The sequence below is a fragment of the Ailuropoda melanoleuca genome, chromosome 4, assembly GCF_002007445.2.
Source record: "Ailuropoda melanoleuca isolate Jingjing chromosome 4, ASM200744v2, whole genome shotgun sequence".
NCBI lineage: Eukaryota > Metazoa > Chordata > Mammalia > Carnivora > Ursidae > Ailuropoda > Ailuropoda melanoleuca.
Window position 1 is genome coordinate 43,522,502 of NC_048221.1, and position 13,052 is coordinate 43,535,553.

The 13,052-nt window shown below is 37.4% G+C and overlaps 1 protein-coding gene across 6 annotated transcripts in view; it reads left to right on the top strand.

Moving 5' to 3' along the window:
* CNTN4 (contactin 4) overlaps window positions 1-13,052 on the top strand; it is a 901,169-nt gene that overhangs the window by 734,966 nt on the left and 153,151 nt on the right. For all 6 annotated transcript variants that reach the window (XM_034658663.1, XM_034658662.1, XM_034658661.1 and 3 more), the window contains 2 exons: window positions 2,003-2,105; window positions 4,904-5,088. In XM_034658663.1, the coding sequence (XP_034514554.1) occupies window positions 2,003-2,105; window positions 4,904-5,088 (288 nt within the window). The remainder of the gene's footprint in view (window positions 1-2,002; window positions 2,106-4,903; window positions 5,089-13,052) is intronic.

Here is a 13,052-nt window from a genome sequence, read left to right on the forward strand (position 1 = left end):
CCTGCGTTCATAGTCATACTACTGATATTTATGGGACGATGAGTCAGCCGTGCGCTGTTAGTTAGCAAGTTCAGCAGCTGTGTGAGAATGCCGTCATAAGCAAGCGCCACTTCTTTACCAGCCCAGCTTTGTGGCAAATGCTCAAAGAAAGGCCAACCCAAATTTAAGTGCAAGAGAACTCAGACTGGCCAAAAAGGAAAGGATGGTTTTGAATCTAAATGTGGCAAGCTTGGATTTAGTGTATTTGAATCTAGTTTTGTAGTGTTATTCACTGCAGTGGTGAGAGGCCATAATTAAAGAGGAATCCGGGACCAGAGTTGCAACCCAGAACACTAACTAGTTTGTTGTAAAACTGAAGACAAAGTGCTTTGAGATTACAGCCTTGCTTACAAAAGGAAAAGACAGATCAGGACTGATGTTAATTCTGGGAGAAGTGGTTTAGAGTCTTTTTTTTTTTTTAAAGATGCATTTATTTTAGAGAGAGAGAGAGAGCACACACACACACACACATAGTGGGAAGGGGTAAGAGGAGAGAGAGCGAGAAACTTTGGTAGACTCCGCACTGAGCAGAGAGCCCGACGTGGGTCTCAATTTCATGATCCTGATATCATGACCTGAGCCCAAACCAAGAGTCGAGCACTTAACCGACTGTATCACTGGGTGCCCCTGTTTAGAGTCCTTTTGAGAATAGGTTGCTAGCTACAGATCCTCTCTGTGGGAAAGTATGCATCCATGGATGCCAAGATGAAAAAATGCTCAAATAACTCATTTCAAAGGTCCCTTCCAAATCCAATCCTCTCTGTCATTCTATGAAAGGAAAAAACCAGTTATGTTCAACTTTGCACTTTTGATGACATACCTCATAGCAAATCTAACTAGACAGCTATGTCATCTGACAGTGCTGATTTTCCTTTTACACCTTAAGGAAATCTCCTTGATGCTTCCCAAACATTAAAGCTGCAGATGAAAAGGATAGCCTCTGCAAAATGAGTGAGATTATTTCTCTCTGTCATTGTACCTGTCCTCATCCATTCCATGCGTTCCTGAGGGATTCACCTCAGTCTTTTTTGTCTGTAACTATGGAAAACCTAAAAGAGAGGTGAAATGGAGTATGCTATCATTTCTTAGTAAGTTAGGTAATTCCAAACTTTGTACTGGCACAGCTGAGTCAGAGACCATGGAAAAGGTTGAATTGAATAGAAATAAATGTATTTGATCAATTAGAGCAATGGGAGATGGGGTCAAGAATGTGTTGATAAGAAATAATTGATAACTCTTTAGTGATAAAGTATGGACTTAGATTGTTATGTTGTGTTACCTTGACAACAATCATACATTTTCTAGGATGTGGGAAAATGGGAGAATATGACCTTCAAGGTAAACATGCCATTAGGAAGGTGGATATAATTTTGAGATTATTTTCTGTAGTTGCTTCCTACTGTCTTTTTTACATTGGTTCAGAATACAATAATACTGGCATTTGATGTTACCTTTGTGCACTAATTTATGATTAATTCAAATTGGTGTTGAAAGTGAATGATAAAGTAATTCACGGTCACAAATTGATTATTCAGATTTTTTTTTCTTATATAGACATAATAAAGCATGGAAGTATTTTTTTTGAATACTTAAAATTTTTCTGCAGTATGTTTTCAAAAAGATAATTTATTTGATTTTCCTGGTGACTTGGACTTTTTCTCTCCCCTCCTTTTTTGGTCCATGACTGTCTTAAAAAAAAAAAAAAAAGGTTTTTTGATAAGTGAAGTTGTATGCACGGAGAATTTGATCCTAGGCAGATGGTATGGCACTGTGGTACAAAATTTCCCCTAGCAGTAACTGGGAGAAGAGCCACAATCCAAGGCTGGTTAGAGATAGAACCAGCTTTAAATGAAGAAATTAATTGTGCACATAATGATGTATGAGAGCATCCTACATTAACAAAAAAACACTCACATACATTTTAAAAGAACGTCAAAGACTTGGTTCCTTTGTTTATTCACAGGGGTGATGGGCGAATATGAGCCAAAAATAGAAGTGCACTTCCCAGAAATGGTGCCGACGGCCAAAGGAACAACAGTGAGGCTGGAATGCTTTGCCTTAGGAAAGTAAGTTCTGGTTTCTCTTCCATCTTGTCCTCCCTTCAGCTGGGGCAGGTAGAGAATTTTATTTGCACTGTTCACAGGGATGGTTTCTGAGGTGACCTAAAAGCAAGACAGGCCCTTCTTTTTGTAATTCTATGTATGCATCTTTGATTCTGCCCTCTCACCGTGGAGAGGGGATGTGTAATGGCGCAAGGGGGATTAGGCTGTCACAATTGACGTGGCCACAAAGGAGAAGAGAATGGGCAATTCTGAAAAAGTATTTTGTTCTATTATTGTGACCTGTAATGTGCACGCTGTCTAACCCAGAATGACAGGAAAACAATGGCCTTCATTTGAGGTACATTCAAGCTGACTATTTGGGAAAATATGGACTTTCGTTCTGGCTCTAGTTTACAGAGGATACATCAAACTTTTCTTGAATTTCTTTCTAAATTATCAGTCTCTTCTCTCTACTTTGGATTTCCTTCTGTTCTGGCTAAAGATAGGTAAGATCTTATATCTGAAAATTATTCACAACTTTATTATTAAGTCTGTGGAGTGCTAAGCCTACTTGGAATCCGATTAGCCTTTCCATAAAGCATCTTTCAGAGGCCACAAAGAAAATGAAAAACAGATCAGTTAAGATTTCCCCAGTGACCCTGAATAAAGGGTTTGGCATAAATGATACACACTATCATCTGAAATGAGAATTTTTAGATCATCTCTGGATTTTAATGATTAATGTTAATCTCTATACCCAACCCCTTGTCTCCGGCTAGCCCACTGTAACTCCCCTCCCCATCCTCTCCCTGTGCCCAAATGTTGACTAAGGCAACAACACTAGCCTGTACGCAATCCCTCTATCAGCACCTAATCTGTTTCTGTATAATTTTTTGCATTTTTCACCAACCATAGAAGAAAGATGTTCCTTTTTATCGTTGTATTTTCAGCTCTCATGAAAGTATTCTTTTGGTTTCCATGTCTTGAAGTCAGGGCAGTGTAAGCTACAATGGCACTTTACTTTGGCACAATACAATACAGTGTTAAATTTTTATATCCTGAAAACTTACCACATTAAATAAACTATGACATATCTGTAGGACTGAACACTGTACAGACATTAAAAATCAAGTTGTAAAGCAACATATGAGCAGAGAAAATACCCATGATATATTGCTAAGAGACTAAAAGCAGATTGCTAAACAGTATAACATGGCCCCATTTTTTAATTTAATTTAATTTAATTTTTTTTAAAGATTTTATTTATTTATTCGACAGAGATAGAGACAGCCAGCGAGAGAGGGAACACAAGCAGGGGGAGTGGGAGAGGAAGAAACAGGCTCATAGCGGAGGAGCCTGATGTGGGGCTGGATCCCATAACGCCGGGATCACACCCTGAGCCAAAGGCAGACGCCTAACCGCTGTGCCACCCAGGCGCCCCCATTTTTTTTATTTTAAATATATACATTGGGAAATGCAATCCAGGGAAAAGGTGAAAACGGATAGCTGGATAGGCTAGGTATAAATTTGGTAAACTATGCAAGGTGACACCTTGAAAAATCTTTTTTGGAAAAAGAACAAAATTCACATCATTCATACTTCAAAGGGGGATATGAATTAAACTCTATTTACACTGCTTGAATGGCACTGGAATAAAAACAAAAGACCAAAATTGGGCTCCTCCAGTCTACACAGAAATGTTTGGGTATGCATATCCAGCTGCCAAAACACATCATCATTGCCCACTTAAGAGCAGGAAGACTATGTCTAAGTACAGTTATTTGTAGAGGCATGTATTAAGTGTATATCTCATCAAATGTAAAGGCACCCATAATGTACTTTTGATAGAGCCCTCTCTGCATTTTGAGTTAGAGTCTGTTGAATTAACTTAAATTGTTCTAAAACAAGTATAGTAGAATTGATGGCTTTAATTTTTTAAATACCATCTCAGGTTTTCCAGAGAAGATTAGCAAGTCTTTAGCCTAATTACTTCTCTGTGTGTGTTTTTGTGAAAAATAAATAAGTAAATAATTGTGTCCCCTGGTAGGAAGCTGCAGTCTTAAAAGCTGTGGTTAGCTTGCTAAACCATTGATTTGCAGACTCAATGATGCCCTCCTTGCAATTTAAGATGTGTTCTCACAGTTATGGCTGTAGGATGATAGATGCCTTGGGAGTCCATAAAGACCCCACAGATGGCTTCTTTCCTTATCTTACTATTTTGAGTGAAATTTCCCCAAACCACTCTCCTAGCGAACGGCTGCTATAAGTTGGTAAGGTTCTACAGAGAATGTTCCAAGGGACAGAAAGTCGAGGCTGCCAATGTCTTCTTTCCTAACTCTAAAAACTGACACAATATCACTTATGTCTTATTTCAATAATCAAAGTGGTCAAAAACCAGCAGATTTAAGGCAGAGCACCTCATGTGGGAAGAATGTGAAAGAATTTGCAGTCATCTTCAGTCTGACACATTTGTGCATGGACATTTTTATTTTCATATTTCTGATTTAGAAAAAAACAGTTATACTAAAACATAATAAGCATATAAAATCTGGGTTTTTTAGTGATAATATTACATATTTTTATTTAAGGTTAAGAAAGGTTATTTGATTCTAAGAAAAACAATATATAAATAGTAATACTAGAAATGTGGATATGGCTAAAATCATAATAGTGATATGTGAATGAATAAAGTTAGGGGAATACTGTCTAAGGCAAGCTTATATGTTTAGAACCAAGAAGAAAGGGGTTATGGGAAGCATAGGTTCAAATAAAAGATACATTTTTCTCTAATTTGAATCACTCCTTTTTTTTCTCACTATCAGTCCAGTACCAACTATTATCTGGAGAAGAGCTGATGGAAAGCCTATAGCAAGGAAAGCAAGAAGACACAAGTCAAATGGAATTCTTGAGATCCCCAATTTTCAGCAGGAAGATGCTGGTTTATATGAATGTGTGGCTGAAAATTCAAGAGGGAAAAATGTAGCAAGGGGACAGTTGACTTTTTATGGTAAGTTTGCATTTCCAATTTATCATTTGTCATGCTACAGACCTTGGTATTAAAAGCATAAACGGGGAGGTATGCGTTCAGGCTTTTCAGAAAAGATTTTGTAAAATAGGACTGTAAAACTCTAGGTTTGCTGCTAATTAGCTTATCTGGGGTGATTCTGGGTGTGGAGAGTGAGGGTGGGGGGGCAAAGACGTTGACAGAGCAGAGAGGAAGAAATCAGGCCCAGGTGTTTGGGAGATAGGTATTAGTGGGAATGCATTTGCAAAGGAAGTGTTTTTCTTCTTGTCATCAAGCTGTAAACCTGACACAGGAAAGCTTTTGTGGTTCCTTCTCCTGATGTATTTCTTTTTAAACTGTGTGCTTTTGTTCTTTCGAATTTTGATTTGGGGCTCATGTTAATTCTTTGTAATTGCTTCTATTTGATAGCAATTTAATGTGGTACCATGAACATTTCAAAATGCACACTCCCCAAATTTAGTTCTTATCAGAGTGCAGCGTGACAAATCTCTCTCACCCCAAAGACTTTTTATGTGCAGCTGCTCCTATTCCAATCAAATCATCGGCATTGATCCAAACATAATATAAATGTAAAACTGCTAGCACGTGGTCATCAATTTAGCCAATCTTGGAAAGCCTGTTAGGGTATCGATTTGAAATCCAAAAAGGGATTTTATTGGATAGGCATTTTGAAAGCAAATTGAGTTCTGCCAAATTGGAACATGTCTGAATCCCATCTTTCTGGGATATTGGAAATAACTATTGTAGATTGATAATTATTCAAAATAGGTTAAATATACAACAATGAATATTAAAATGCTGTGAGTAGCTCTTCAGGGGCAAGTTGTAGCAAAAGTTTTAAGTGTTCTTATTTTTTACAATAACAGATACCACAAAAGTCTATTTATTTCACTAATTCTTCTTCCAAAGCATTTGGTTTTAAGATATAGCCAAAGATTTTGTTCATTAGTCATAAAATCTTCTTTAGAAACATGATCGGAAACTGACTGGAGATTTTGAGTATCAGCTAGCTTGCAGGGAACTCCCGCACATGACCTTCAGGATTTAGAACTCACATACCTGATATATCCAGGGTGGCAGGTGGGCATACATGGTTCTAGAAACTGTTTCACATGATGACCTGGGCAACAGTTGTTTGAATAAATTTACACACTCCATTAATCATTCATTTTTCTTCAACAATTATAAAGACCTAATTATTCACACAAAATGATGGACTTGATATTTGATCTTGGCTCTTTCTTAACCTGTGGTAGTTGATACCTTATTTGATTGTTTGAAAAACAAAAGACTCTATAGTTCATTGACTGAAAAAACATAGGACCAAAAGCTACATATTTGTTTAGTGAGATAAAATTGATATATTTTTCCAGTGTTTAGGGTACATTTTTCTCAAGAGCATAATAATGATTTCTTATGTCAGGTAAGGACAACCTGAAACTATTCAGGTAAATGGTCAGTGTTTTCTCTTTTTTATTAGCTAAATAATTTAGTTGTGGTTGTTCCGAAGTGTTATTTGAGTTGCTCAACTAATTGAATAAAGTCATTTTAGCTTTCATGATTTTCTTTTAAGTGAGGTATCTGTTTTTGTTACGAAAGTATAAAATGTTCTGTAACCAGGAGTTGGTATAGTGCTTTCTGGTAGGTCAAAGTTTTCCTGCACTAGAAAAAGAATACTCCAGAGTTACTGTTCTGGAGAATCAAGCTTGTCACTGGCCCTCAGCCTTGTGCAGTAAAATGGTTTTTTTCTTCAGGGATCCTGCCCTGGAGATGAAAATCAAGTTCTAACAGTGTTTCCCTTTTAAATGGAGTTATCTGCATCCATGCATGGGGGAAAAGCGGAATGAAATTTGCCTGCTTTCTGAAGATAACTCAGCTTTTTTCTCAGTTGTCAACCACCCTTGGTATTAGAAGCTTGTCAGATCAGTTGAGTTTAATAGCGCTTGGCTGTTGCATCTATGTTTATTCTTTTGTTTTTCCTCAACTAGCATATCAGTGACACAGAAATTATCGAACTGTTTTCATTGTCACAGGAGAGATTAATTATACAAAAGTGCTTGGCTGTCATTTTTTTTCTCTCATTTTTTTGGTCTCTATTGGGTTTTCCCAAGGCTGAGTCCCTAATATCCAGCTGTCTAGATCTCCAATTTAAATGAGTTATTATAATTAAAATCACTGTGTAGATCACAAAAGGGGAGAAAATAGCCCCAGTCACTTATCCATGAACGTTCTGTCTTTGTTGACAAGAGAATTTCTTACAACATTAAGATGTGCTATGCTCAGGGATTATAAACCATGGGTTTGAGTTTAGAAACCTGCTTCTCTTTTTATGGTTCCAATTGTTTATTCTGTTCATCAAGTCTCCACTTCAACAACCACAGGTGTACTGCCTTCTCATCTGGCTTAGCAAAATGGCCATTTTTCTCATCTTACGCTGGAACCATTTAACCTTCCTCCAAAGGCCTGTTGGACATGATTCCATTCTTCCCATCTTCCCTGTGTCAAAATGATAGAAGCCCCTATTCCTGGTTGGAGTGCTCCCACTATAGCTCTATCTTTATGTTACCATGTGCTACTCATGTCTGGGCTGTGTGAAGAATTAAATCTAGTTCAGACATAAAACATTTTACCCTACCCTGTCTTTCCAATTTATTTTTGCCATGACTTATAGTTGACCAGGGAGGGCTAGTTTTTTTTTTGTTATTTTGTTGTTGTTGTTGTTCCTGTTTTGAGTGTAGTTGACACGCAATGTTACCTTAGTTTCAGGTATGGGATACAGCGGCTAGATAAGTTTATACATTATTCAGTGTAGTCTAGTTTTAATCTGCTCTTTCAGACATTTTTTAGCATAAAAAAGTTTCTACAAAAGATCTGTAATTTTCAAGAGTAAAATACAATAAATCTTTGTTGCTAAAGGTAGAAATTTTTCAGGAATTTTAATATATTATTAATTTGTTCAACAACAATTTTTTTCATTGTCTGCTGTATTGTGGCAGCACAGGCAGTGAAAGAATTCACCCAATTTATAACAAAGTAGATTGAAGTTTATTGAACACACTGCAAGGGAGCAGCAGGCAGGACAGCAAAGGAGAGAATGTCTGTCATGAGGCAGTGGTGAGGGGCGTGAGGGTGAAGTGAGAGACTGTGGGAACATATGGAATTTTCCCTTTTTTGGTAATCTTAGGAACTTTGCCTTGTTGTAATTGGTCAGTTAGGGCCTATGACTATTTCAGGGTGGGTAGCTTAATGATCCTGTTTGCATTTAGCTTGATGGTCACCCTGGGCCCTTTTGACTTGCGCAAGTTTCCATTGCTGGAGCCTGTTGCCTAAAGAGGTCTCTATACCTATGGTAGGCAATGTTAGGCTGTACAAATCCCTACCCTCAAAGAACTTGTATTCTACTAGAAGTTGAAGACAATATACTATTAAGCAAATAAATGAGCTAGAAAATTTCATATTGTGGTAAGAATTATGGAGAAAATAATCAGGATGATATGACAGAAAATAACAAGGAGGAGGGGAAAGCCTTCATAAAATAAGGTAGTCAGGGAAGACTAGTCTGAGAATTGAACTGTGAGCTGAAACCTAAAGGATGAGAAAGAGCCAGACTTTCAAGGGAAGTGCATCCCAGGCAGAAGATAAGGAATTGCAAAGACCCGAGACAGGAAATTACTTGACATGCTTGAGCTGCCTCAAGGAAGCCAATTTAACTAAATAATGGTGCGAAAGGGCAAAAAGTTTGGAAAAATAGTGGGGGGGAGGTGACAGATACCTTACAAGCCAGGCACAGAGTTTGGGTTTTATTTTGAGTATAACGGGAAACCATTGGAGGATTTTAAGCAGGGAAATGACTCAATAGATTCATGTCTTTAGAGACCACTCTGGTTGCTTTGTGGTGAATAGATTATGGGGAACCAAGAGCAAAAGCAGGGCAGCCAGTCAGGGAGCCATCTAGGTGAGATGTTGGTGGCTAGGACTTAAGGAAAATAAATGGAGAGACTTAAGATATATTTTGAAGTTAGAGCCAATTAAACTTATTCTTACAAACTCAGTGTGTAAATGGAACTACTTCCCAAAGAGATTATGTTTTAAGCTGATTTAAGTTTACATAGCAGGAAGCAGAGCTAGATTCCAAATGCCATGCTAGAGGTTCTTGTACTTGAGTGAGCACTAGAATACCATGGAAAATTTATTAAAATACTGAATGTTGGGCCCTGTGCAGAGGTCCTGACTGTGTAGGACTGGGGCAGGACCTGAGAATTTGCATTTTTTAAAAGCTATACTTCAGTAATGCTGTCACAGCTTGTCTAGAGTCCACACTGAGAGAACAATTGCTCTGTGCTAAGCTGTTTGCAAGTGGCAGAGTGAAGCAGAGATTAAAGTACGTGCAAGCTAAGGTGTTCCTGGTTCTCCACACAGCTCACAGCTTGCTGTCACATCAGGTATTGTAGCCAGTCTGCATAGAGAAAGTAGAATGAGAGTGCTAAAGTAATTATCTTTGAGGAAGGGAAAGGAAAGTATAAAATGGATTTAATTCACTTGATAATTACTCATTTTTTCTACCTCATTGTGTCTGTATAGTCACTTCCTTTCTTTCACAAATAGACCTATAGTATTATATAGTCATCATTTAGAAGAATGAACTGTGAACTAAAAAAACCTGATATTTAATACCTTTTGTATTTCTCCTATAGGTAACAGGTGTTAAGAGAGTACAATCATCATATTTCCATTAGGAAATAGAGAATATAATATTTGAGCAGGTTATAATTCATAGAATCCTGTCACGTTTGAACTGGAAGAGACTATTGGGGCCAATCCTTTGATTTTTATAAGCAAAGAAAATAAAGCCCAGAGACATAAAATAACTTACCTAAGATCATACAGTGAGTGATAATCAGAGCTATGACTAGATCTGCTTTTTCTGTTATACTGCATGTTACTTTTCCTACCAAGAAGACATTTTAATTTAATAGGTAAGGGAGAAATTCATTAATCATCCAGATACTTTTTCTGCATATTTTCCACAACCAGCATCATAAAATGAAAACATCCAGATGAACAGTTGACTTTCTCACTTCCTATTTTCTAAGATAATCAACTGATTATTGAGTCCGAAAGAGCTCTTTTTATTTTCTTTTCCAAATTACATATTTAGTTGTATGTCTAGACCTTGTATGCTATGGTCCTTTGGCTCGAATGGCAAAACTGTAGGCTTGATGACTCTGCGAACAATGTTTGAGTATCTCTAAGGTCACCAGTAAGTGAATACAGAGCATCATGCAGCATAGCATACTAACTTCCCCCCGATATGCTACCTATATGTGATCACTAGATAATATTCAGCCCTACAAAGTGGCTTAAAGGGCATAGTGACCAAAAAATGAACACAGCAGGTAAGGTGATTTCACAATAGAACAACAGTCTGCTTAATTGCCCTGGACAGAACTGATAAGGAGACCCTCAGTTTCCCTCACTGTCACTTAAAATAAAGTCAACAATAAAATGGCTTGCTGCAGTTCTTCAAGAGAACATAGTATAAATTATGGCCAGTGGGAAATGATACAGAAGTAAGGTCATGAGATCCTTAGCCCAAGAGAAGCTTCAGATGAGGGAAGAAAAAGTCATGTCAAGGGCAACATATTGAAATACAATTCAATTTCCTTACTCTATATTGTCATAGAAAGCAGAGGTGTTATTACAGTTTTTATCCAGCAAGCAATGCTGTTTAAGTATACTTGTGGCAAGTTTTACATAAGAGGATTCATTTATCTGCAAGTTTCTGTGCTTGTCTAAAGTAGGAGTTCTCACACTTTTGGTTTCAGACCCCTTTTTACCTTTAAAAATTATTAAATGCTCCAAAGAGTTTTTGCTTATGTGGGTTATATATACCAATATATACCATATTAGAAACTAAAACTAAAAATTTAATTTAGTAATTTCTGTATTTTAAAATAACACGTTAACATAATTAACATTAAGAAACTGACTGTATTTTTCCCCAAAAATGAATGAGAAAGTGGGCATTGCTTGTTTTTGCAAATCTCTTTAACGTCTGTCTTAACAGAAGAAAGCTGGACTCTTACATGTGCTCCACTAGCCAGGCTGTCGCGATATATTACTTTGGTTGAAGTATATGAAGAAAATCTGGTCTCATACAGTAGAGATAGTTGGAAGGAAAAGATCTTATGGGTGGTCCTGACATCACACTTTGAGAGAAACAGGTCCAAAAGAATGCTCCCATCATCACTGATGGCAGGATTGAACATATTTTTGAGAGCCTATAGATAAAGCATGGATGTTGGAGGCAAGAAAGCCTGTGTGACCATCCTAACTGAACCACTTTCTGAATCGAGACCTTAATATTTCTGGGCCTCATCTATAAAATGAGGATAATTCTGTTTAGCCTACAGGTTATTATAAGGTTGAGAAATAACATGTATAAAGTGATACTGATGAGATACTCCATAAATACACAGTGTCAATGCTTGGTAATATTTTGCTCAGAAGGTAGATAGGGGAGGGAGAAAGCGTTAAATTCAACTCAGTAAGAGCAGATTCTGAGAATTACTAGGTAGTGATTAAGTTGAAAATTAAAAGGAAATTAATCCATGTTAGGCTAGAATAATAGCTTGGTTTTCTTGGGTAGAAGTGGCCTAGTGAACCAAGCTCAAGGCCTTACAAAAACAATACAAGGGATGGCACAAAATAGGCTGTTTGTTCCAAATGAACAGTAAGTATTCACAAGGACTATAATTGGAAGATCAGGGAAGACTTCATGGAGGAGGTGTTTCTTCAGAGTAAAAATAGGTTAGGAATGAAGTAGAAGAGAATACTCCAAAAAGAAAAAGTGGTAAGAACAAAAATTTGAAGAGGAACTGGCTTATGGGACTTGAGGACAAAGAAGACCCTTATTTGACAGGGTCTATGCATTCACTGGGCATAGTTCACTGCGCATACAACTTTATACAACATATAGTTGGAGAGAAAGTAAGAGAACTGGGTAGAACCAGATGACAGAGTACTGTAAATATTAGCCTAAAAATATGAAATGATGATAATGTTCTCTTAGTATGTATAACGTTTACAGCATGCAAAACACATTCACAAATCTTGTCCATTATGCCACACACAGAGTATTTCCTACAATCTTATGCGTTGTATTTATTAGTGAATACGTATTAATAGAAATGCGCCTGCTTGCCCTCCAGTATGCCTTCCCAGTAGTCGGCTTTTATCTTTTATGCAGAGTTTGTCATTGTTACCTGTGAGAGAATTGGCCAGAGGCAAAAGTGCAGTATAGAGGTAAAGAGACCCTAAACAGGAGTGCCTGAGTAAAACACAAATGAACTGTGAACCTAGGAGATCCAAGAATTCAGTTGGTTCAAGATGTAATCTAAAGACTTAACATGTTAAAGTTAGAAGAGACTTCAGACACTGTCAGGTTCAAACTCACCTCAATTTAAATGAGAAAACAAGCTTTCCATCTCCAGGCTCCAAATCCAAGCTGCTTCTTACAAAACAAGATTTACATGGCTTCAGCATAGTATTTTTCAAAGTGCATGTGTTGTTTAATCATCAAGTTCCTTTTTTTTTTTACATAAAATTCTCAATATTTAAAACAAAGCGAAGCTTCTCTAGTTGAAGACAATACCTCCCCAGAACCCTCAGAGCTCCACAGAATTGAATTGGAAAACCCCCGCATTAGGATGCTTGCCCGCTGTTGTGTGTAGAGTGGATGAGAGCCTGAAGTCAGAAGATAGGGCATCATGAGGGCTGAACAGAGATCAAATGTGCACCCTACCTCAGAATGTATTGACGAGTATTTCTGGTAAAGCTGGTCTTTCCATTCAATGACTTGTGCAAATGGGAAGTCAGTGGTTTAAAAGGAGACCGTAAGGGTAAGTTGGAAGACTGTCTACAGTAAGGTTTCAAAATAGTTCAAG